The 23,995-nt window shown below is 37.6% G+C and overlaps 2 protein-coding genes and 1 long non-coding RNA gene across 4 annotated transcripts in view; 2 read left to right on the top strand and 1 right to left on the bottom strand.

Annotated features, from left to right (window-relative positions):
* The window catches only part of LOC127876751 (E3 ubiquitin-protein ligase HERC2-like), a 151,743-nt gene extending 145,431 nt beyond the window's left edge, over positions 1-6,312 (bottom strand). The window contains exon 1 of one of the 2 annotated variants that reach the window (XM_052422186.1): positions 4,868-6,312. The gene's annotated coding sequence lies outside the window, so the exon portion shown is untranslated. Of the gene's footprint in view, positions 1-1,114; positions 2,318-4,867 lie in introns of those variants that run through there. The other variant, XM_052422185.1, reaches the window with a different exon arrangement.
* Positions 6,313-8,584: 2,272 nt separating this feature from the next.
* On the top strand, positions 8,585-11,943 carry LOC127876789 (uncharacterized). The gene is made up of 2 exons (XR_008048076.1): positions 8,585-8,849; positions 11,105-11,943. It is a non-coding gene; the product is annotated as an uncharacterized LOC127876789 (long non-coding RNA).
* A 5,798-nt stretch (positions 11,944-17,741) lies between these two features.
* Positions 17,742-19,016, top strand: LOC127878831 (protein starmaker-like). The gene has a single exon (XM_052425356.1). The coding sequence runs from the start codon at positions 17,742-17,744 to the stop codon at positions 19,014-19,016; it is 1,275 nt and encodes a 424-aa protein (XP_052281316.1).
* The last annotated feature ends 4,979 nt before the right edge of the window (positions 19,017-23,995 follow it).

Below are 23,995 nucleotides of genomic sequence, written 5' to 3'. Positions count from 1 at the left end.
AATTTAGTACCCATTGCAGTCCCTTTAGATTGGTTGTAGTACTTATCATCAAAATTGAAGTTATTATTTTCAAGTATTATTTGTATGCCTTCTTTTATAAACCGTTGCGAAAACCTTTCATTAACCGAATCTGGATATTTTTGAAGCCAATAATCAATAGCTTCTAAACCAAGAGTATGCGGTATATTAGAATATAAATTAATTACATCAAATGATACTAATGTACTTGACTCTGGAACTTGTGAAGGTATATGTTTTATGAAATCTATGTTATTTGTTATATTGCTATTGACATATTTTACAAACGGTTTTAACAAGATATCCAATAAAGAACTTAAACGACTTGTTTCACAGTTAGTTCCAGCGACTATTGGGCGAAAGTTTAAATCGTCTGGATCCATTAACTCTATATATTCTGAATTGCTATGTTTAATTGCATCCTGAATGATTTTACTTTTATGAATTTTTGGAAGACCATAAAATAGACTTGTTTTCCATTCGAATTTTACTAAGAAATCATTTTCTTGTTTAGTTAGTTTATTATTTTCCTTTAGTAAATTGCGTATTTTTGAAAGTGTTATTTGACTACCATTATCAGGGATTTGTTTATAATATTCAACGTCATTTAACATTGCTAATAATTTTCTTCTATAAAAGTCTGTATTCATTATAACAATTCCGCCACCCTTATCTGCTTCTTTAATAGTTATGGATTTCTCTTCTGCTAATAAATCTATAGCTTTTCTTTCTTTTAATGATATGTTATGTTTAGTGTCATTTTCCATTTGAGAATGTTGAAGGCAAAGTGTTCGAGTAACATTTATATAATGGTCTAGTGTATTATTTCTATGTTTAGGTGGATAAAAGGACGTTTGATTTTTTACAATAGAATTGTTTGTATTATCATGATCACTATTATTAAAAAACTCTTTAAGCCTAAGTGATCTATGAAAATCATCCACATCTTTTATTTGATCATAAGAATCATTTTTATATTTAGGTGTTGGTGTAAATTTAAAACCCCTCAATAAGACGTCAATTTCAGTTTGAGATAATGATCTTTTTGAAAAATTGTAAATTTTTGTAAATAATTTTGAATTTTCAGCTAGGTTACCTAAAGTTTCTATGTCGGACTGCTCCACTCCCTGCCTCCTTCTAAAAAATCAACGTTAAATTCGCTTGGTTTGTCGTCGTTATCTTGCAATATGTCGTCACTCGTATTGTTGTTGTTTCTATAGTTTCTTCTGTATGAAGACCTTGTGTTATCTCTTATATTGCTTCTGTTTGAAGTGGAATTGTTTCTTTGGAAATTGTTATGTAATTCGATGTTGGTATTATTAATTTTTAAAAGAACTTCTCTTACAATACTTTCCACATCTATATTTTGTAAACAGTTTGTTTGATTTTGTTGCAGGTTTCTTCTTTGCGAATGTTGTTTATTGGTGTTTCTTTCTTGACTGTTGTAGTTGTATGTTGTTTTCAGATTTTTTGGTAGTTGGTGGTATTTTTTCGGACAGCATCCGCATATGAAGAGGGTTGATTTTTGTTTACGAAGTCTTGTTTTTTAAAGAATGGATTTTTATTTTCATGTTCCTTTATGAATTCTTCTTCGTATTTTGAAAGCCATTTTTCATTGTTTCCCCATCTTTTATGTGAAATTTCTTCATTTCGTTGCGTTTCCGTTTTCCAAAGTTCTACCAGTGTCCGTGCTGTTCTTCCGTTGCATTTTGAAGGTATCAATTTGAATATTTCTTCGTCGATGCGCTTGAATTTCTCACAGTTTGAAGAAGCACGTAATGACTGCAATTCTGTTTGGATATTGAAGTCATTCAATACGGCCCTTTCTCTAACTGATTTCTGATCGATATTTTCATTTGGTATTTCTTTTTTCTGTAAATGTTTTGGTATTACCATTGGAGTTGACCTTAACCATTTAGAATATTTTTCAAAATGGCCTTTATTTTTTATCATGGACCAGTACGTACTTTTTCGTATTTCCATTTTGTTGTGCCATATATTTGATATTTCCATTTTTATTTTTAGTGCTTCTCTTTCAAATATGTTATTGTTTTCCTCGTTATTTTCGTGGTTCACGGATATTTCGGGCTTCGGTATATTTTGAGAAATTTCATGTACAGCTGATTTTATGTCAGCGACAATGTCATCTTTCCTAATGGCAGTATTATTATTTTTTGCAATTGCCGCGCTCAAATCGTTAATAGCGGTCAATATCAGCGACAGTTTATCGTCTATTGATTTTAAAAAATATCTATTATCCTCCTCCATGACTTCCTCATTCGAGTTTGATTTCGAGCAATCCGACGAATCAGACAATTCTTCAAGTTTTGCTCTCTTCGGTCCCATGAACACGCTGCACAATCCGTTATATTAGTTATATAAGTAAAATGTAATAATCCAGATTGTGAATATTATATAATAAAAGTAAAAACACGTGTCTGGGATTTTAAATATATATTGATTTAGCCAACGCGTTTCGCATAGCTCATCAGGGCATAATACAATATATTACAACGTCAAAATGTCATGGAGATAACGTCATATCAATTATGACGTCATAACGTCAATAAATATAAATATTAAATGTAATTTAATTTGGGTTTAAATACATGTATAAAATGTTGTTCTTTTGCTAACCTAGCTGAAATATTGTTCGAAAATAGCTTATAAAATGGAAATATTCTAAATTTTGGTTCATTATGTGAACATTCATCTAAATGTTTACTTAAAGGCATCTGTCTTGTTGTGGGGTCTCGCATTTGTTGTTCATGGACAGATCGCCTATTTCTAAGTTTATCGCCAGTTTGGCCTATATAATATTGTTTGCATCCATTGCATACTAATACATAAATCACATTTTGTATATCACATGACATATTAGTTTTTATTTTGAACATTTTGCCATCAAAATCAAAAGAATTCCCTTCAATGATATAACCACACAGGGCGCATCTAGGGTCATTACATTTGGATACTCTTGGTTCTTGAGATGAAAAGTAAGATTTGGTTAACAGACGTTTTAAATTAGGTGGCTGTCGCTTACATTTTATTATCTTCTGATTTGAAATGATTTTATTCATAACCGGGTCTGTTTGTAAAATGTCAATGTTGTTTTTTAATACGCCAAACAGTTCTTTATTTTTTGGATTTTGTGTTGAAATAAATGGAATTATATTACTCTTGTCCTTTTGTGTTGATTTTGAAAGTAATTCATGTTTAGGGATGGAAAGTGCTTTTTTAATACCTGTATTTATAATAGATTGTGGATATTTTCTTTGAATAAGGGAATGCTTAAGTTCATTTAAACGTTTTAGTTTAAGTTTATCATTCGAAACTATGGTGCAGATCCGTTTCGCTAAAGTGAAAGGAATATTTATCTTTGTGTGTTTATTATGACACAATGTAAAATTAAGATATTGTTTAGAATCAGTTTCTTTGTAATATATATCAGTATTAATTTCAGTATTGTTTTTTATAATCAATATATCAAGAAATGGTAACTCGAGTGTGCTTGTTTGCATTGTAAACTTGATATCCGAATGTAAGTTGTTTAAAATAGTATAAAAGTTTTGAAGTTCATGGGGAAATTTTGTCCAGAAAATAAAGCAATCGTCTAGAAATCTTTTCCAAAATGTTTTTATAAAAGAAAGAAATTCATCATTATAAATTGATCCAATTCTTGCATATAGTTTTTGTTCTAAAAATCCCACTACCAATGTAGCGTATGTTGGCGCGAATTTAGTACCCATTGCAGTCCCTTTAGATTGGTTGTAGTACTTATCATCAAAATTGAAGTTATTATTTTCAAGTATTATTTGTATGCCTTCTTTTATAAACCGTTGCGAAAACCTTTCATTAACCGAATCTGGATATTTTTGAAGCCAATAATCAATAGCTTCTAAACCAAGAGTATGCGGTATATTAGAATATAAATTAATTACATCAAATGATACTAATGTACTTGACTCTGGAACTTGTGAAGGTATATGTTTTATGAAATCTATGTTATTTGTTATATTGCTATTGACATATTTTACAAACGGTTTTAACAAGATATCCAATAAAGAACTTAAACGACTTGTTTCACAGTTAGTTCCAGCGACTATTGGGCGAAAGTTTAAATCGTCTGGATCCATTAACTCTATATATTCTGAATTGCTATGTTTAATTGCATCCTGAATGATTTTACTTTTATGAATTTTTGGAAGACCATAAAATAGACTTGTTTTCCATTCGAATTTTACTAAGAAATCATTTTCTTGTTTAGTTAGTTTATTATTTTCCTTTAGTAAATTGCGTATTTTTGAAAGTGTTATTTGACTACCATTATCAGGGATTTGTTTATAATATTCAACGTCATTTAACATTGCTAATAATTTTCTTCTATAAAAGTCTGTATTCATTATAACAATTCCGCCACCCTTATCTGCTTCTTTAATAGTTATGGATTTCTCTTCTGCTAATAAATCTATAGCTTTTCTTTCTTTTAATGATATGTTATGTTTAGTGTCATTTTCCATTTGAGAATGTTGAAGGCAAAGTGTTCGAGTAACATTTATATAATGGTCTAGTGTATTATTTCTATGTTTAGGTGGATAAAAGGACGTTTGATTTTTTACAATAGAATTGTTTGTATTATTATGATCACTATTATTAAAAAACTCTTTAAGCCTAAGTGATCTATGAAAATCATCCACATCTTTTATTTGATCATAAGAATCATTTTTATATTTAGGTGTTGGTGTAAATTAAAAACCCCTCAATAAGACGTCAATATCAGTTTGAGATAATGATCTTTTTGAAAAATTGTAAATTTTTGTAAATAATTTTGAATTTTCAGCTAGGTTACCTAAAGTTTCTATGTCGGACTGCTCCACTCCCTGCCTCCTTCTAAAAAATCAACGTTAAATTCGCTTGGTTTGTCGTCGTTATCTTGCAATATGTCGTCACTCGTATTGTTGTTGTTTCTATAGTTTCTTCTGTATGAAGACCTTGTGTTATCTCTTATATTGCTTCTGTTTGAAGTGGAATTGTTTCTTTGGAAATTGTTATGTAATTCGATGTTGGTATTATTAATTTTTAAAAGAACTTCTCTTACAATACTTTCCACATCTATATTTTGTAAACAGTTTGTTTGATTTTGTTGCAGGTTTCTTCTTTGCGAATGTTGTTTATTGGTGTTTCTTTCTTGACTGTTGTAGTTGTATGTTGTTTTCAGATTTTGGTAGTTGGTGGTATTTTTTCGGACAGCATCCGCATATGAAGAGGGTTGATTTTTGTTTACGAAGTCTTGTTTTTTAAAGAATGGATTTTTATTTTCATGTTCCTTTATGAATTCTTCTTCGTATTTTGAAAGCCATTTTTCATTGTTTCCCCATCTTTTATGTGAAATTTCTTCATTTCGTTGCGTTTCCGTTTTCCAAAGTTCTACCAGTGTCCGTGCTGTTCTTCCGTTGCATTTTGAATGTATCAATTTGAATATTTCTTCGTCGATGCGCTTGAATTTCTCACAGTTTGAAGAAGCACGTAATGACTGCAATTCTGTTTGGATATTGAAGTCATTCAATACGGCCCTTTCTCTAACTGATTTCTGATCGATATTTTCATTTGGTATTTCTTTTTTCTGTAAATGTTTTGGTATTACCATTGGAGTTGACCTTAACTATTTAGAATATTTTTCAAAATGGCCTTTATTTTTTATCATGGACCAGTACGTACTTTTTCGTATTTCCATTTTGTTGTGCCATATATTTGATATTTCCATTTTTATTTTTAGTGCTTCTCTTTCAAATATGTTATTGTTTTCCTCGTTATTTTCGTGGTTCACGGATATTTCGGGCTTCGGTATATTTTGGGAAATTTCATGTACAGCTGATTTTATGTCAGCGACAATGTCATCTTTCCTAATGGCAGTATTATTATTTTTTGCAATTGCCGCGCTCAAATCGTTAATAGCGGTCAATATCAGCGACAGTTTATCGTCTATTGATTTAAAAAAATATCTATTATCCTCCTCCATGACTTCCTCATTCGAGTTTGATTTCGAGCAATCCGACGAATCAGACAATTCTTTAAGTTTTGCTCTCTTCGGTCCCATGAACACGCTGCACAATCCGTTATATTAGTTATATAAGTAAAATGTAATAATCCAGATTGTGAATATTATATAATAAAAGTAAAAACACGTGTCTGGGATTTTAAATATATATTGATTTAGCCAACGCGTTTCGCATAGCTCATCAGGGCATAATACAATATATTACAACGTCAAAATGTCATGGAGATAACGTCATATCAATTATGACGTCATAACGTCAATAAATATTAAATGAAATTTAATTTGGGTTTAAATACATGTATAAAATGTTGTTCTTTTGCTAACCTAGCTGAAATATTGTTCGAAAATAGCTTATAAAATGGAAATATTTTAAATTTTGGTTCATTATGTGAACATTAATCTAAATGTTTACAAGTAATCACATAATGAACCAAAATTTAAAATATTTCCATTTTATAAGCTATTTTCGAACAATATTTCAGCTAGGTTAGCAAAAGAACAACATTTTATACATGTATTTAAACCCAAATTAAATTTCATTTAATATTTATTGACGTTATGACGTCATAATTGATATGACGTTATCTCCATGACATTTTGACGTTGTAATATATTGTATTATGCCCTGATGAGCTATGCGAAACGCGTTGGCTAAATCAATATATATTTAAAATCCCAGACACGTGTTTTTACTTTTATTATATATATATATATATATATATATATATATATATATATATATATATATATATATATATATAGTTATATAAGTAAAATGTAATAATCCAGATTGTGAATATTATATAATAAAAGTAAAAACACGTGTCTGGGATTTTAAATATATATTGATTTATTATTCAGATATTGTATTATGCCCTGATGAGCTATGCGAAACGCGTTGGCTAAATCAATATATATTTAAAATCCCAGACACGTGTTTTTACTTTTATTATATATATATATATATATATATATATATATATATATATATATATATATATATCAGTAACTTAATTGGGCAGTACAACTTATCAAGCCCCATGCCACTTACGGATATATCCGTCTGGAAACATAAATCAAATTTAAAAAAACAAAAACAAAACAAATACTATGGTGCCAACACGGATGTGATCTTATTCAACGGAAGTGCGAATGCGGCAATTACAAAGGCAAAGAAAAACTAAAACAACACTTTCATACGGTTTTAGTATAGGCCCAATTTCAATGTTGCAGTGTTGCCAGTGTCGCACTAGGTGTTGACAGTAAAAGTTTCTTCGAAAACTGCATGCCGTTGTTAATGGTCGAGTGTAGTATATCGATTTCGAATATTATTCTCCACGACAACACTAGCCTCGTGGCGTATCTCTACATCGCCAAGCTTTAGCCCGAACGAAACACCAAACTAACAGCTCTAAAGCTCGAAATTCTGCTCAGCACCGGCCTACCGTCTTCCTTAATCTGGTGGTAAACTCTCTTGGAGATCCCGATTTTCGACGCTCCCGTGTGTGGAATTAATGTAACCTATAGACGATTCACAAATTAAGAGACTATCACCGAGGTCGCCCCTCATCGGCGCCCCTGCGTTTCGGAGCCCCTCTGATATCTTAAATTATTTCTTGTAAACCTTGCTCGCTGTTATGCTTAGCTAGGACCTCTAACTAGCCGAAAGGTCTGGTCACCTTGGGGTTTTAATGGTCGTCATCTCGCTGCTGTTATGAAACTGATCTTACTTTCGGTTTTCAACCTCGATTTTTCGAACATAACAACTGCGAAGTGTTACTTCTTCTTTTCAGTATAAAACACTTGAAGTCCCTTTCTCTTGTTAAAATTCGCGTTCGAACTTCTAAGATTCGAGCTTCTCAGTATTGATTCGAGCTTCTCAGTATTTACCTACATACCGGTAAGCACTCTAACTTATGGGGTTATGAAAAAACAACTACTACTGAACTACTATTTTGCATTATACTTATACAAATATGGTTCCATATGAACTAAACCGAATGACTATTTTAAATTTTTACTCTTATATACTAATGTTTGAGTGTTTATTTGTGGATATGTGTTGTGTTTTTTTTCAATCGTCACCCATTAAAGCCATGAGTTTACTTCTATGGACTAATTACGAGATGGTATATGTTGTTGTTTTTAATTGTTCCGTGATGTGGATTTTTCAATAATTCCAGATCTAAAATCCTATCCAACGTCTATTTCAGCTGGGCCCGTGAGTACGGTATGCAATGGAAATTAAATGTACCGGTAATGTATGTAATGGATCGATTTAGTCCCCACATCGGCGAAAATACTCAAAGAAACTCAATGCATCGCATCATTAAATTCATTTTTAGCATAAACCTGTTTGATTAAGGTGGGCACGAGTCATGTTCAGATCTATATACCCGTATATCACGATAAGATACATGCATGATGTATAGGGAACAACTACCAATATTGTACTTACGCGCCACGGCTATATAAAATTTATGTAAAACTGTCTCACGACCATATCTTAAAGACTAGTAAACAGGTCGATACATCACATTGATCGTAAACAAATTTTATATGGCCATGCATGTTTACATTTGGAATCATGATAGTTAAGCGTGGTTTACATAAGTTACAAGTTTAGACTTACTTTTTTACCGAAGGCCGTGGCTTAAAACCGTTGATATATAAAATGATGTCGGGAATATCCTTAGTTGCAACAGTTCCGTTTCTATGGCACATCTTAACTGCGTGTGGAATAATTTGGAATCTCGAGTACACAGTCGTTTCGGTATGTATATAGTATGTACTAGCCTTTTAAGCTTGGGCATTTTTGTTATATACCTGTAGTGAAAACGTGTTAATACTATATATATATTGAACTCATATATGGTATTATCGCCATGAAACTTTGTCAGAACATTTCTCCGAATTAAATTTCAACCGAGTTCGATAATGGGTCAGGTGAGGTCATTTTTAGTCAAATCTTAATGAAACTTGATAAAAACATTTGTCCCTATATGGTATCTCGACCGACTTAGAAACTGGGTCACGTGAGAAAAAAAAGGTCACTAGGTCAAATTTAATTGAAATCTTGTAAAAGCTGGGTTCCCACTGCCGATCAGATCAACTCGATCAAGCCCGACCAAGTGGTCGGGTACTGGTCTGGTTCGGTCGGCATGAGTGGTCGGGGGCGGTCGGGTGGGTCGGCATTGGTCGGGCTTCCTACCCGATATTTTTGACATGTCAAAAAATATCGAGTAGCGGTCGAGTAGGAAATGGATCGAGAAACGCTCGGGAAGTGGTCGTGTATTAGTCGAGTAGAAGATCTAGTTGATCGTGAAGCAATCGTGTGGCGATCGGTTTGACATCTTTTACACAATCTGTACCCGATCCGCTCGACCTCTAGCCGAGTTATTTTAGATCGCAACACGATCCACTCGACCTCTATTCGATTTGATGTACTTATTTACTAGACTGCTACCCGACGGCTACTCGACCGTACACGATCACTTCCCGATTGCTATTCGACCATACACGAGCTTATGTCACGATCTGTACCCGACCCGCTCGACCTCTACCCGAGTTACTTTATTAGATCGCATCACGATCTGGTCGTGTGAAGATCTGGTGGTGATCGAGCTGAGGTCCACTTGGTCGAGCTGAGATCGTATAGTGCTCGCGTATAGGTCGAGATGATCGAGCGGAAATCGGAAAGATGGTTGAGTGGACGTCGTGAATGAGTTGTGATTGGGTCGTGTGTTATCGACAAGAGGTTGAGAAGAAGTCGTGTATACCCTTTTTAGTCGAGCTTGGTCGAGTTTGGTCGGGAAATTTCGGTGATCGTGATGATCGAGTTGATCGGATAGGCAGTGGGATCCCACCTTTAACGCTCTAGAAGTGACGTTCCAAATCAAATCTTCAAGAAACTTGTCAGAACAATTGTTCTAATTATATCTGGGCCAAGTTTGAAAATAGTTCCAGTCCGTAGAAAACCATGGCCTCCAGGGTCTGGGGAAATTGTCCTTGCAATAATGAAACCTTGTTAACACTATAGCAGTCACATTTGTAATTCAATCCTCATGAAACTTGTTCAGGAAATTCGTTCTAATTATATATTGGCCATGATTGGCTGAGTTGAAACTGGCTTCAATCTGTTGAAAAACATGGTAACCAGAGGCTGTGAGGTTATTCTTATAATGCTATACTGAAGTTTTCGAAAATTGTTGCAGTCCGTTGAAAAATATGGATGTCAAGGGTTCTGTTTGTTTAGCATGTTATTTTCGATAAATTGCAACGTTTAAACACTGGTTGAAGTTGCTTTTTTGAAGATGATAGTAACCATTAAAGAGATACTACGATATGGTGAGTGATGATGATGATGATGACGATGATGATAATGATGATGATGACGATGATGAATTAAGAAACGTGAGAAATAACCAAAATTTCTAATGATATTTAACATTTCATATATACGTGGAATATAAGTAGCTGTTATTTGAATCTTTTAATTTGATTTATAAATAATTCACATGTGATCTATTGAATTATGTATAGATAGCCACTTTTGTAGGAGAGAGACATAGCAACTGGCGAACTGAGTTGTTCCATTAAAGTTGTCTGTCATAAACATACGTTCTGTGTTACAAATATTTTTAATTATAAAAATTTTGTCATACTTATTTGCATAGAAATTAAATATTATGTTTATAAAGTACATGTACTTTTATATTTCTGAACCCCGCCTTCTTAAAATACATGTAGTTTAGTTCGTTCGGGTCTCAGGTCAGCGCGTTAGAGCCCGTGGCGCTCTTGTCTATTACAAATGGATGTACAATCTCGACTGCCTCTTGATAGGGTATGCAATAGTTACGTGTTAAACGTTTAGTCTTCAGTATATTACTATCATAAATATTAGTAATAACTTTACAACATGGATGGTCGTGTGTCGGGAATAATAAACAATAAAAGGAACATCATGATTAAGGTTATGGAAATTTTCAATCGGTATGCAATCCCTAATTCTAGTTTATTTCGTTGTAGAAATACTCGCTTCAGTGGTGGATCGAATGTATTCTGGAGTGTTTTCGGTTGGGTCCTCGAAATGGCGAATTTTCAGAATGGTGTGCCCTTGTTCAACTATCTGCTGCAGTTGCCGCTCTTGGGCTGCACTTTGTGGGTGGCAAGCGCCCAATGAAAGCGTGTTACACTGTCCTCCTCGCGCTCTATGTTGTGACACAGGGAAGACACATATTGCTACGTAACGCGACAGAAACATTTGGATATCTCTACATCAACATCGCATCATACGCCTTTCTGGTGCTGTACAGTGATTTTCTGGACAATCAATTAGAGAAAATGCATAGGTGATTTATTACAGATATTTATAACAAATGTTATGTATTAAGTTGTTTCGCCATATCATGTGCGGTACATAAACAATTGCAATACATCACTGCATATTGTGTGCTCTTGCAAATTCATCATAAACTATTGTATGGGATGCATCAGGTTAGTAAAACATTAACCGGTTAACCTATGAATGTAACCTGTAAATTAAGCATTTTAATTAAAAAAAAAGTAAAATGTTTAAGTATATTTTCGAAAATGTCAAATTGCTTTTACATTACTTTCTGTTGAAACGGAATTAATTTATTCTTGTTTACGTTTGTTCGTTCTATAAATGTATTGTTAATAACATACTTTAAATTTGCGATTGTATTTTTGATTTTGTATGTAATTATCCGTTCATTAAAGCATATGGCCTATTTTTGGTTTATTTTTGGTGCTGTCGCTTACCGTCTCGTGTGTAATTATTGTGTTTCTTTGTTAATTCATTTTTATTTTCCAAATTTTGAAATAAACTGAATGCAAAAATGTTATTTCTCTTTCAAGTCGACTTAACAGTTTAAATGGGTCGAATTTGCACAGTGAAACCACATCATTCATCGTGCGCTAATTATTTATTTATGTTGTTTGCAGCATAGCGTTTGCAGCGTTATTATGATGATTAATTTCGATTGTACTTTTTGACCTAAGAATGTGTGTTATACCATTCATGCTTAGCGTCTAGAAAAAGGCCTTGGCAAACAGCGTAGACCCAGATGAGACGCCGCATAATGCGGCGTCTCATCAGGGTCTGCGCTGTTTGCTTTAAGGAATTTCTGTAAGAAATATTCTAAATATATAAATAAATATACTAGACATCCCTAATTTTGGAAATAAATTGATCCAATTTAGAAGGATGTGAGAGTCCACTAGGCATAAATGGGTTAAAATAAAGGACACTAACGCAGAGTTTTTTATTAACCGTTCGTAGTATGAACATGAAACGTAGAGAAATATCGCAAGATTATTGCATTGAGAAATAATGAAAGATCCATACAACTTTACATACTAACGCAAATACGACTATAACTGGTCAAGATTTAAATGTTACATGTTATAATTTTGATGTACTTCATATTTCCTTAACACGTTTTTTTTGCGAGCAATCCGGCTCATAATTTGCTTCACAAAACAACGTTTTAGCAGACAAAAGTCTCGACCGTTACGCATGTTGATTTAGTAGGCGACAGTGTTAATTGGAATGACGCGCTCTAGAAATGATATTCATATGGTTATTTTCCATAAAAATGCGTTATAAAAAACATAATCTTGTTAACCTGAAACAGAAAACGTAAGTGGTATATAGATTGTGCAGCCGGCTTTGCCAAATCGGTTGTTCACTTTATCATAATACACACTAGCGGATCCAACGGGGTGTGGGCACATTTGGTAATAAATGCTGCCAAGACATACAATTGTGGGCAATTATAAAACGTAAAAGGACAAATATGCTATAGTTTTCGCTAGCTCATTTGCCTACATTGTGAACCATCGCTAACGGGTCTAGTTGGAGAAAGAGGAGCACATGCGACATCTGCTTTTAACATGGATTACAATTTTCACTGTTTTGCCATGTATACACATATGCAGTGTGTAGCATACAAATCGTCTTAATTCACTGTATATCAAATCCACATATGCAGATTTAATGTTAACATATTAAGACGATACTTGTTCCGCCTTTAAACGCCCCTCTCTCCTTATCTCACTTTGATTTGTGCTGCAACATCAATTGATAAATGGGGTAAAGTACAAAATACTTCGCTGCATTTTTATAGCCACATCACACCAGAGCACGTCCGTACTTGTTCCTCAAAGTATTCACGATGTCATGAAGTTTCAAAAGAATGTGTTGCGTTGAGAATTTTGCAATAAAGCATGAACAGTAAGTTGGTTCACTTTTCGTAGCTACATATTCCTTTAATGCGAATAAGGAATAAGGAAGAGTTCCTTTTTTATTATTCTATATTCAAGTTTAATATATTTGATAAACGCTTTATAAGAAAATTATACATACAATTCTTAATTCAATCTAAACTAAATAGATCTAACTAAACTACATTTACTTTATTTATAACGATAATTGTTCATGTTTTATTTTCGTGAATATGATATCTTCATTAAATCAAACCGGCATTTCTTACTTCGTATACTAACTTTACATCAACCAAACCTAATACAAATACATTTATTTTACATGTAGGTAATATAAAAATGAAATCTTGTAAATTTCTTGTTTTTATTCATACTCTAATTCCTTCTTCGCGGATGAATAAGGACAATCCAACCAGTTCCTTATTGCTTATTCAAGCCAAACAAGGAACAAGTATTTTCTTACTTACCGGTAACCTAAACGTTTAAATGTGTGGGTTTTCAGAGTTAAGTTACAGGTCCTTCCCGCTTCTTCGTGAAGTCATGATGGTCCTACCTGAGACAATCAAAGACGCTCTTTTTTTTCCCTCGAGCGCTTCGCCGCCTGTAAGGCCAATCCTAACGTCACCAGCCGTCGCCTCGATCCCTCCATAAGGCCACCCCCTCGATGTCCTGGGGCTGCCCAGACCCAGGTCCGCCCCGTATGTCCTAATACACGCAAATTTCCCCACAAGAAATAGTTTTCTGGAGCAACCCTGCTGAGAGGCTATGACAGAAATGTGAAAGTGTGTATAAATCCTTTAAATGTTGTAGTGGCTTGCAAATTAAAGCAGTTTTTCTCCCCTAAATGCCTGAACATTGCCCATTTTGCCCGATCTTCTATTTCAGGGAGCCACATTTCGCTCATTTTTTAAAGAAAATTTGTCAGGAGTTTTTCTACATGTATGCCAATACCTTTGTTTATCAATGTTAATACACAGTTTCAAATTGGACTTTGAAAATTTTATTTTTTCGCCACGAATAGGTACGATCAAACTACGAATTCGCTACGGTCTGGTACGATTAACTACGATGCTATGCGAATCAGTACGATCTAACTATGGATCCGCTACGGTCTAGTACGGGTAAGTACGAACTAGAACGGTCCGCTACGAAGCAGTGGGAATTGCGACGGACCGGTACGGACAGGTAGGGACAAACAACGATTACACAATCTCTTGTATTGTCATACACAAAATATGCCTCCCAAAAAGAGAACATGAAAACGGCAGCAACAGCACGTAACAGAAATAATGGAATCAGCCGTGTCTGGAAAAGAGTCCACCTCCTCCATCCAAAACCAAGAGCCGGGAGGAACCAACACAACTCAAAAGAATAGCAAGCGTCAACATCAGCAGCCATTGCATTTAACAAATGAGCAATAAGAAGAAGACATTCTGACTTGGTTCCAGGTAATATTCATTGTTAGTACAGTTTATTTGGTCCTCTTAATGAAAAGTCGTGAGAATGGCTTCATGAGCCATGTCCTCATGGCAAATGCATCATCTGCGATGATATAGTATCCTATTGGTCTGTCGTCACCTGGAAGAGGTGTTGCTTCTGGCATGCCAATCAACCCCTTTCGATTGCCAACTTGAGGTCGCTCTGATCCCAGATTTGTGCGTCGGAACATCCTCCTTGCGATCCAATATTTGCCCATATGAATTGGTAATTGGCGTCCACCAGGGCCATCAGCACAACAAAATTGTAACCTTTATAGTTATAGTATAATGAGCCACCGTGCTTCGGACATCGTATGGCTACATGCTTTCCATCTAGAGCTCCAATGGTGTGTGAAAATTGCCATTTAGCCGCGAACTAATCGGCTATGGCCTTCCACTCCTCAGGCTCAGTAGGAGTCTGGATAACATCCCCAGCATATGCTGAAACTATGGCCTCACAAACGTCCCGTACAATACTACATATCGTATTGTGTGCAACACGTAACCCATGCATCAATGTACGGTAACTCTCCCTTGTGACCAAGATCCTTAAGGTAATTACCAACTTCAAATCTGGATTGATGGATCGTCTGAACCAGGTGTGGTTATTCGTGATCCTGGGACCAACGACCTGTAATAGCTCATGGAGATTCTGGTGAAGTTTCTAAAAGTCGTCGGATTTTCAGCCATCAGTTCGGCCATCAAAGTCTCGTATTTGCCGAGAGCGGGTCGTTTTAAAAGCCAGCCTCTTATCTACCACCTTTTTTCTTCTCTGACCAGATAAAGTATGTAATTATTGATGTACAAATATAGATTATGCTAAGGAAAGTATGATTAATTGTGTATTTTATTATGTCGGCTATTAATTAAACAATTATTAAATCACGTAAAAGTAATAGCAAGATTCAAAAGGCATATGAGGCAGACACTAACCTGCAAATACAAAAATGTATTACTAGCAAGTTCAAATTCTAATATTTTAAAAATACGTAATCTTTAGCACAAAGCTATACTAGTTATACGATATTGAATCATTATTACCTCTGTGCATATCGTCAAGCAGCTCGACTACGGCCTCGGCATTTTGTGCCATATCAATATCCAAATGTAACAAATTTATCGCAAACGCAATGTTCTGGCGGTTCATAATTGTGAACTCAACAAATGCAAGTACGGTTGCTTTAATTTCAATGATGCATTTCAGTAGAAATTTATTGTAGTGGACCGTACATGTCCGTACTGTTTCGTGCTGAAATGTAGTACATCGTACAAGATCGTGCAAATGCCTGCCTATCCGTAGTACAACGTACTAGAACCGTGACTTTCCGTAGTATATCCGTGGAATAATCGTAGCTAATACGTAGCGTAACCGTACCGCTTCGTAGTTCTCCGTATCAATCCGTAGAAGCCCTTGAAAATCTTTGGGCCAACGAAAAGGTACGGACGACTACGGTGTCGTTCTGAACTAGTACGGATCACTACGGTTTAGTACGGACTGCTACGGATACGCTACGGTCGATGAATTCGTAGCAATTTGTTGAACATGTTCAAAATTTGTCAAGAGTCGCTACGGACATTAAAAAACTACTACGACTGATCACGGATCAAGAACGGACAGCCACGGTCCAGTAAGGATAGTTACGAACTGTGCCGAAAAGTATTCGTAGCTCGTTCGTAGCACTGATTCGTGACAGTGTGACCGAGGCATGAGGCTGTGTCAAAAATAAGTCGTAAGCATAATCGTAGCTCTAAAATTTCTTAAATACAGTTATTTCTCTTCAAATACACTTGGTATTTTATTTGTATTATATACCGTTTTTTTGCAAATAAAAATCGATTCACGTATTTTATTAATATATTGATATACTGCATCGACGAAACACATTAATTAACGTTCTAGTCCTAACGTGTATTCCATTTATATTGTAAGTAGTGATTGAATAGTTATTGAGAATAGCGGCTTTTTCTCCGCTATTCAAATTCACCTTTTCTTGTTAGTATTATTATATGATATTCCAGACAACGCTACTATTACATTATGTTTGGCAACCTTTTGTTCCGTGCAACAGTTTTTTTATTCATTAATTTAACGTAAAACGAAGCTGTTCGTTTTCTAAAACAAGAAAGACTTTTTTGTTGTTGTGCCGACCTTAAACTTTTTTGGGGGTATTCCTTGTTCCATTTTCGAACCCTCTTTGATAAGAAATTGCTAGTTAACTACCGGTATTGGTTTTTATTTTATATTCGCTAAAGTAACTTTAAATAAATTAAGAAACGAATTTTAAATAGATAATTGGAAAATTTCTGTAAGTCATTGTACATCTTTATTTAATGGGGAAATAAATCTTGTATCATAGAAAGATAACGAAGAATCTGTTGAGCTGCCTAACCTATTTTTTTTAGATGTTCGTGGAATCAAAGAAAGTTTTCTTGCTTTTACCAGTCATGTTATACCCCCAATAATGAGATTTTGTTACGGTAGGAATCGCGCATGACGATTCGCGCATTCTTTCAACGGTCTATGCTGCAATCTAAAGTAAAATGTCAAATATTTGTTCGTGCAAGTCGACAGGTAATTTACGAAAAATATTCCCTTCGACCTTAATGGCACATGCTTATCCATCGAAGGTCGAGGTTCAAATGTGAACATATGGAATGATTTTACTATAATTTCAGATACTTCTCTCTTTCATGTAATACGTCATTATCTTTCATTGTCCATTAAAAGTGATCGATGGTATAATTCAACGGTAATGTAACATATTTTTTTCGAAGTAGATCTTTTCAAAACTCTCTTTTAAGAGTATTTAAACATAGATATAACCCAGTTAACTATCGTGTATTTGAAAACTATATGACTTCTTTTAAGCCCACGAGTGTATTAGTCCAAAATGCTTCATGTTCATATGAAAACATTTTCGGGTCTTATGATGTCGAATATGCCAGATCATGCAATTATTTCAGCTCTCAATGACGCCAAGAGGCTCACTAATGTAAAGAGCATCACAAATACAAAGAGCCTCACTGATGCCAAGAGCCGCACTGATGACAATAGCCGCACTGATTCCAATAGCCGCACTGGTGCCAAAAGATGCATTGATTCCAATAGCAGCACTGATGCCAAGAGACGCACTGATGCCAAGAGCGGCACTGATGCCAAGAGCCGCACTGATGCCAAGAGCCGCACTGATTTCAATAGCAGCACTGATGCCAAGAGCGGCACTGATTCCAATAGCAGCACTGATGCCAAGAGTCGCACTGATGCCAAGTGCGGCACTGATGCCAAGAGCGGCACTGGTGCCAAGAGCGGCACTGGTGCCAAGAGCGGCACTGGTGCCAAGAGCGGCACTGATTCCAAGAGCGGCACTGATGCCAAGAGCGGCACTGATGCAAGGAGCCGCACTGATGCTAAGAGCCGCACTGATGACAAGAGCGGCACTGATGACAAGAGCGGCACTGATTCAAATAGCAGCACTGGTGCCAAGAGCCACACTGATGCCAAGAGACACACTGATGCCAAGAGTCTCACTGATGTCAAGAGCCACACTGACAACAAGAGCCACACTGATGCCAAAAGACACACTGATGCCAAGAGCTACACTGATGCTAGGAGCCACACTGATGCCAAAAGCCACACTGATGCCAAAAGCCGCCCTGATACCAAGAACCACACTGATACCAAAAGCTGCACTGATGCCAAGATTCTCACTGATTCCAAGAGCCACACTGATGCCAAAAGCCGCACTGATGCCAAGAGCCGCTCTGATGCCAAGAGCCGCACTGATGCAAAGAGCGGCACTGATGACAAGAGCGGCACTGATTCAAATAGCAGCACTGGTGCCAAGAGCCACACTGATGCCAAGAGCCACACTGATTCCAAGAGTCTCACTGATGTCAAGAGCCACACTGACGACAAGAGCCAAACTGATGCCAAAAGACAAACTGATGCCAAGAACTACACTGATGCTAAGAGCCACACTGATGCCAAAAGCCGCACTGATGCCAAGAGCCGCACTGATGCCAAGAGTGTCACTGATGCCAAGAGCCACGCTGATGCCAACAGTCGCACTGATGCCAAGAGCCACACTGGTGTCAAGAGCCGCACTGATGCCAAGAGCCGCACTGATGTTAAGAACACCGATGTCAAGAGATTGATTGATGACGAGAGCCTAAATGACGATAAGGGCATTGATGTTTCACAAGAGCCTCACTGAGAACAATAGTCTGGCTTACAAAATCCGGAAAATTGAAGACAAGATCCTAACTTATGAAACCTCACTGATATCAAGAGTCTTTTTGATTACACTTGCCTCGCGAAAGACAAGAAAATGACTGATCGCATAAGTCTAGCTGACGACAAGAACCTCACAGATGATAAAGCCCTCACTGATGATAAAAGCCTAATTGAGGACAAGAGCCTCACTGCTTATATGAGCGTCATTACTGAAAAGACCCTTACTGACAAAAACATTCTCACTGGTCGCAAGAGCCGTGCTGACGACAAAAACCTCACTGCTGACAACAAGCTAAATGCTGAAAAGAGCCTTACCTCTGACAAGAGTCTCACTGATGACCAGAACCCAATTTATAACAAGAGACTTCATGACCACGTTGGCCTTTTCTGCGACAACAGCCACACTGATGACAAACGCTTTACTACTGACAAGAGTCTCATTGATGATAAAAGTTTGAGAACCTCACTGCTGAAATGAGCCGTACTGCTTACAAGAGGCTCACTGATGTAAAAAAAACAACAAACATACTGCTGACAAGAGTATCACTGTGTACAAGATCCTAACTACTGACAAAAGCCTCACTGCTGATAATGGTCTCGCTCAAGAAAAGAGCTTTACTGCTGACGATTGCCTCACTTCTTACAAGAGCCCGTCTGATGACAAGATCCTCACCGATGAAAGAGCACTGGTGTTGACAAGAGCCTCTCTGATTACAAGAGCCTCACTTATGACAAGAGCCTCACTGATGACAAGAGCCTCACTGATGATAAGAGCCTCACTGATGACAAGAGCCTCACTGATGACAAGAGCCTCACTGATGACAAGAGCCTCACTGATGACAAGAGCCTCACTTATGACAAGAGCCTCACTGATGACACGAGCCTCACTGATGACAAGAGCCTCACTGATGATAAGAGCCTCACGGATGACAAGAGCCTCACTGATGACAAGCGCCTCACTGATGATAAGAGCCTCACTGATGACAAGAGCCTCACTGATGATAAGAGCCTCACTGATGATAAGAGCCTCACTGATGACACGAGCCTCACTGATGACAAGAGCCTCACTTATGACAAGAGCCTCACTGATGATAAGAGCCTCACTTATGACAAGAGACTCACTGATGACAAGAGCCTCACTGATGACAAGAGCCTCACTTATGACAAGAGCCTCACTGATGACACGAGCCTCAATGATGACAAGAGCCTCACTGATGACAAGAGACTCACTGAGGATAAGAGCCTCACTGATGACAAGAGCCTCACTGATGACAAGAGCCTCACTGATGACAAGAGCCTCACTTATGACAAGAGACTCACTGATGACACGAGCCTCAATGATGACAAGAGCCTCACTGATGACAAGATACTCGCTGATGATAAGAGCCTCACTGATGACAAGAGCCTCACTTATGACAAGAGACTCACTGATGACAAGAGCCTCACTGATGACAAGAGCCTCACTGATGATAAGAGCTTCACTGATGACAAGAGCCTCACTGATGATAAGAGCTTCACTGATGACAAGAGCCTCACTTATGACAAGAGCCTCACTGATGACAAGAGCCTCACTTATGACAAGAGACTCACTAATGACAAGAGCCTCACTTATGACAAGAGACTTACTGATGATAAGAGTCTCACTGATGACAAGCGACTCACTGATGACAAGATCCTCACTTATGACAAGAGCCTCATGATGACAAGAGACTCACTAATGAAAAGAGCCTCACTTATGGCAAGAGCCTCAATGATGAAAAGGGCCTCACTAATGACAAGAGCATCACTGATGACAAGAGCCTCACTGATTACAAGAGCCTCACTTATGACAAGAGCCTCACTAATGACAAGAGCCTCGCTGATGACAAGAGCCTCACTGATGACAAAAGCCTCACTTATGACAAGAGGCTCACTGATGACACGAGCCTCAATGATGTCAACAGAGCCTCACTGATGACAAGAGACTCGCTGATGATAAGAGCCTCACTGATGACAAGAGCCTCACTTATGACAAGAGACTCACAGATGATAAGAGCCTCACTGATGACAAGAGCCTCACTTATGACAATAGCCTCACTTATGACAAGAGCCTCACTGATGACAAGAGCCTCACTTATGACAAGACACTCACTGATGACAAGAGCCTCACTTATGACAAGAGTCTCACTGATGATAAGAGTCTCATTGATGACAAGAGACTCACTGATGACAAGATCCTCACTTATGACAAGAGCCTCACTTATGACAAGAGCCTCATGATGACAAGAGACTCACTGATGACAAGAGCCTCACTTATGACAAGAGCCTCACTGATGACAAGAGCCATACTGATGACAAGTGCCTCACTAATGACAAGAGCCTCACTGATGACAAGAGCCTCACTGATTACAAGAGCCTCACTGATGATACGAGCCTCACTGATGACAAGAGCCTCACTGATTACAAGAGCCTCACTTATGACAAGAGCCTCGCTAATGACAAGAGCCTCGCTGGTGACAAGAGCCTCACTGATGACAAGAGCCTCACTGATGACAAGAGCCTCACTAATGACAAGAGACTCACTGATGACAAGAGCATCACTGATGATAAGAGCCTCAATTATGACACGAGCCTAACTAATGACAAGAGCCTCACTGATTACAAGAGCCTCACTGATGACAAGAGACTCACTGATGACAAGAGCCTCACTTATGACCAGAGCCTCACTGATGATAAGAGCCTCACTACGACAAGCGCCTCACTGATGACAAGAGCCTCACTGATGACAAGAGCCTCACTGATGACAAGAGCCTCACTTATGACAAGAGCCTCAGTGATAAAAAGAGCCTCACTGATGACAAGAGCCTCACTGATGACAAGAGCCTCACTGATTACAAAAGCCTCACTGATGACAAGAGCCTCACTGGTGATAAGAACCTCACTGATGACAAGAGCCTCACTGATGACAAGAGCCTTACTGATGACAAGAGCCTTACTGATGACAAGAGCCTCACTTATGACAAGAGCCTCACTGATTACAAAAGCCTCACTTATGACAAGAGCCTCACTTATGACAAGAGCCTCACTGATGACAAGAGCCTCACTTATGACAAGAGCCTCACTGATGACAAGAGCCTCACTGATGACAAGAGCCTCACTGATGACAAGAGCCTTACTTATGACAAGAGCCTCACTAATGACAAGAGCCTCACTTATGACAAGAGCCTCACTGATTACAAAAGCCTCACTTATGACAAGAGCCTCACTTATGACAAGAGCCTCACTGATGACAAGAGCCTCACTTATGACAAGAGCCTCACTGATGACAAGAGCCTCACTGATGACAAGAGACTCACTGATGACAAGAGCCTCACTGATTACAAGAGCCTCACTGATGACAAGAGACTCACTAATGACAAGAGCCTCACTGATGACAAGAGCCTCACTTATGACACGAGCCTCAATGATGACAAGAGCCTCACTGGTGATAAGAACCTCACTGATGACAAGAGCCTCACTGATGACAAGAGCCTTACTGATGACAAGAGCCTCACTGATGACAAGAGCCTCACTGATTACAAGAGCCTCACTTATGACAAGAGCCTCACTTATGACAAGAGCCTCACTGATGACAAGAGCCTCACTTATGACAAGAGCCTTACTGATGACAAGAGCCTCACTGATGACAAGAGACTCACTGATGACAAGAGCCTCACTGATTACAAGAGCCTCACTGATGACAAGAACCTCACTGATGACAAGAGCCTCACTTATGACAAGAGCCTCACTGATGACAAGAGCCTCTCTAATGACAAGAGCCTCACTGATGACAAGAGCCTCACTTGTGACAAGAGCCTCACTGATTACAAGAGCCTCACTAATGACAAGAGCCTAACTGATGGCAAGAGCCTCACTGATGTCAAGAGCCTCACTGATGACAAGAGCCTCACTGATGACAAGAGCCTCACTGATGACAAGAGCCTCACTGATGACAAGAGATTCACTGATGACAAGAGCCTCACTTCTGACACGAGCCTCACTGATGACAAGAGTCCCACTTATGACAAGAGCCTCACTGATGACAAGAGCCTCACTTATGACAAGAGCCTCACTTCTGACACGAGCCTCACTGATGACAAGAGCCTCACTTATGACAAGAGCCTCACTGATGACAAGAGCCAACCTTATGACAAGAGCCTCACCAATTACAATAGCCTCACTGATGACAAGAGACTCACTGATGACAAGAGCCTCACTAATTACAAGAGCCTCACTTATGACAAGAGCCTCACTTATATCAAGAGCCTCACTAATGACAAGAGCCTCACTTATGACAAAAGCCTCACTTATGACACGAGCCTCAATGATGACAAGAGCCTCACTGATGACAAGAGCCTCACTGATGAGAAGAGCCTCACTGATAACAAGAGCCTCACCTATGACAAGAGACTCACTGATGCGAGAGCCTCACTTATGACAAGAGCCTCAATGATGACAAGAGCCTCACTTATGACAAGGGCCTAAATGATGACAAGAGCCTCACTTATGACAAGAGACTCACTTATGACACGAGCCTCAATGATGACAAGAGCCTCACTGATGACAAGAGCCTCACTGATGACAAGAGCCTCACTGATGACAAGAGATTCACTGATGACAAGAGACTCACTGATGACAAGAGCCTCAGTAATTACAAGAGCCTCAATGATGACAAGAGCCTCACTTATGACAAGAGCCTCACTGATTACAAGAGCCTCTTTTATGACAAGAGCCTCACTGATGACAAGAGCCTCACTGATGACAAGAGCCTCACTTGTAGGAATGTATACAACGGACAGCCCCTATTGTTTACAAAAGTGTTGTAATTTGCAACTTGAATTATATCGTTAGTACTACCTTGACATGTTCGTGACAACATATCATGTGCGTAAACATTTGGTTATAAAGTACCAACCTATCATGAACTCTTCCATGCACTTA

Source organism: Dreissena polymorpha, chromosome 4 (genome assembly GCF_020536995.1).
Source record: "Dreissena polymorpha isolate Duluth1 chromosome 4, UMN_Dpol_1.0, whole genome shotgun sequence".
Taxonomy (NCBI): Eukaryota; Metazoa; Mollusca; class Bivalvia; order Myida; family Dreissenidae; genus Dreissena; species Dreissena polymorpha.
Note: the sequence above shows the minus strand (reverse complement) of the source record. Positions and strands in the feature narration are given on the sequence as shown.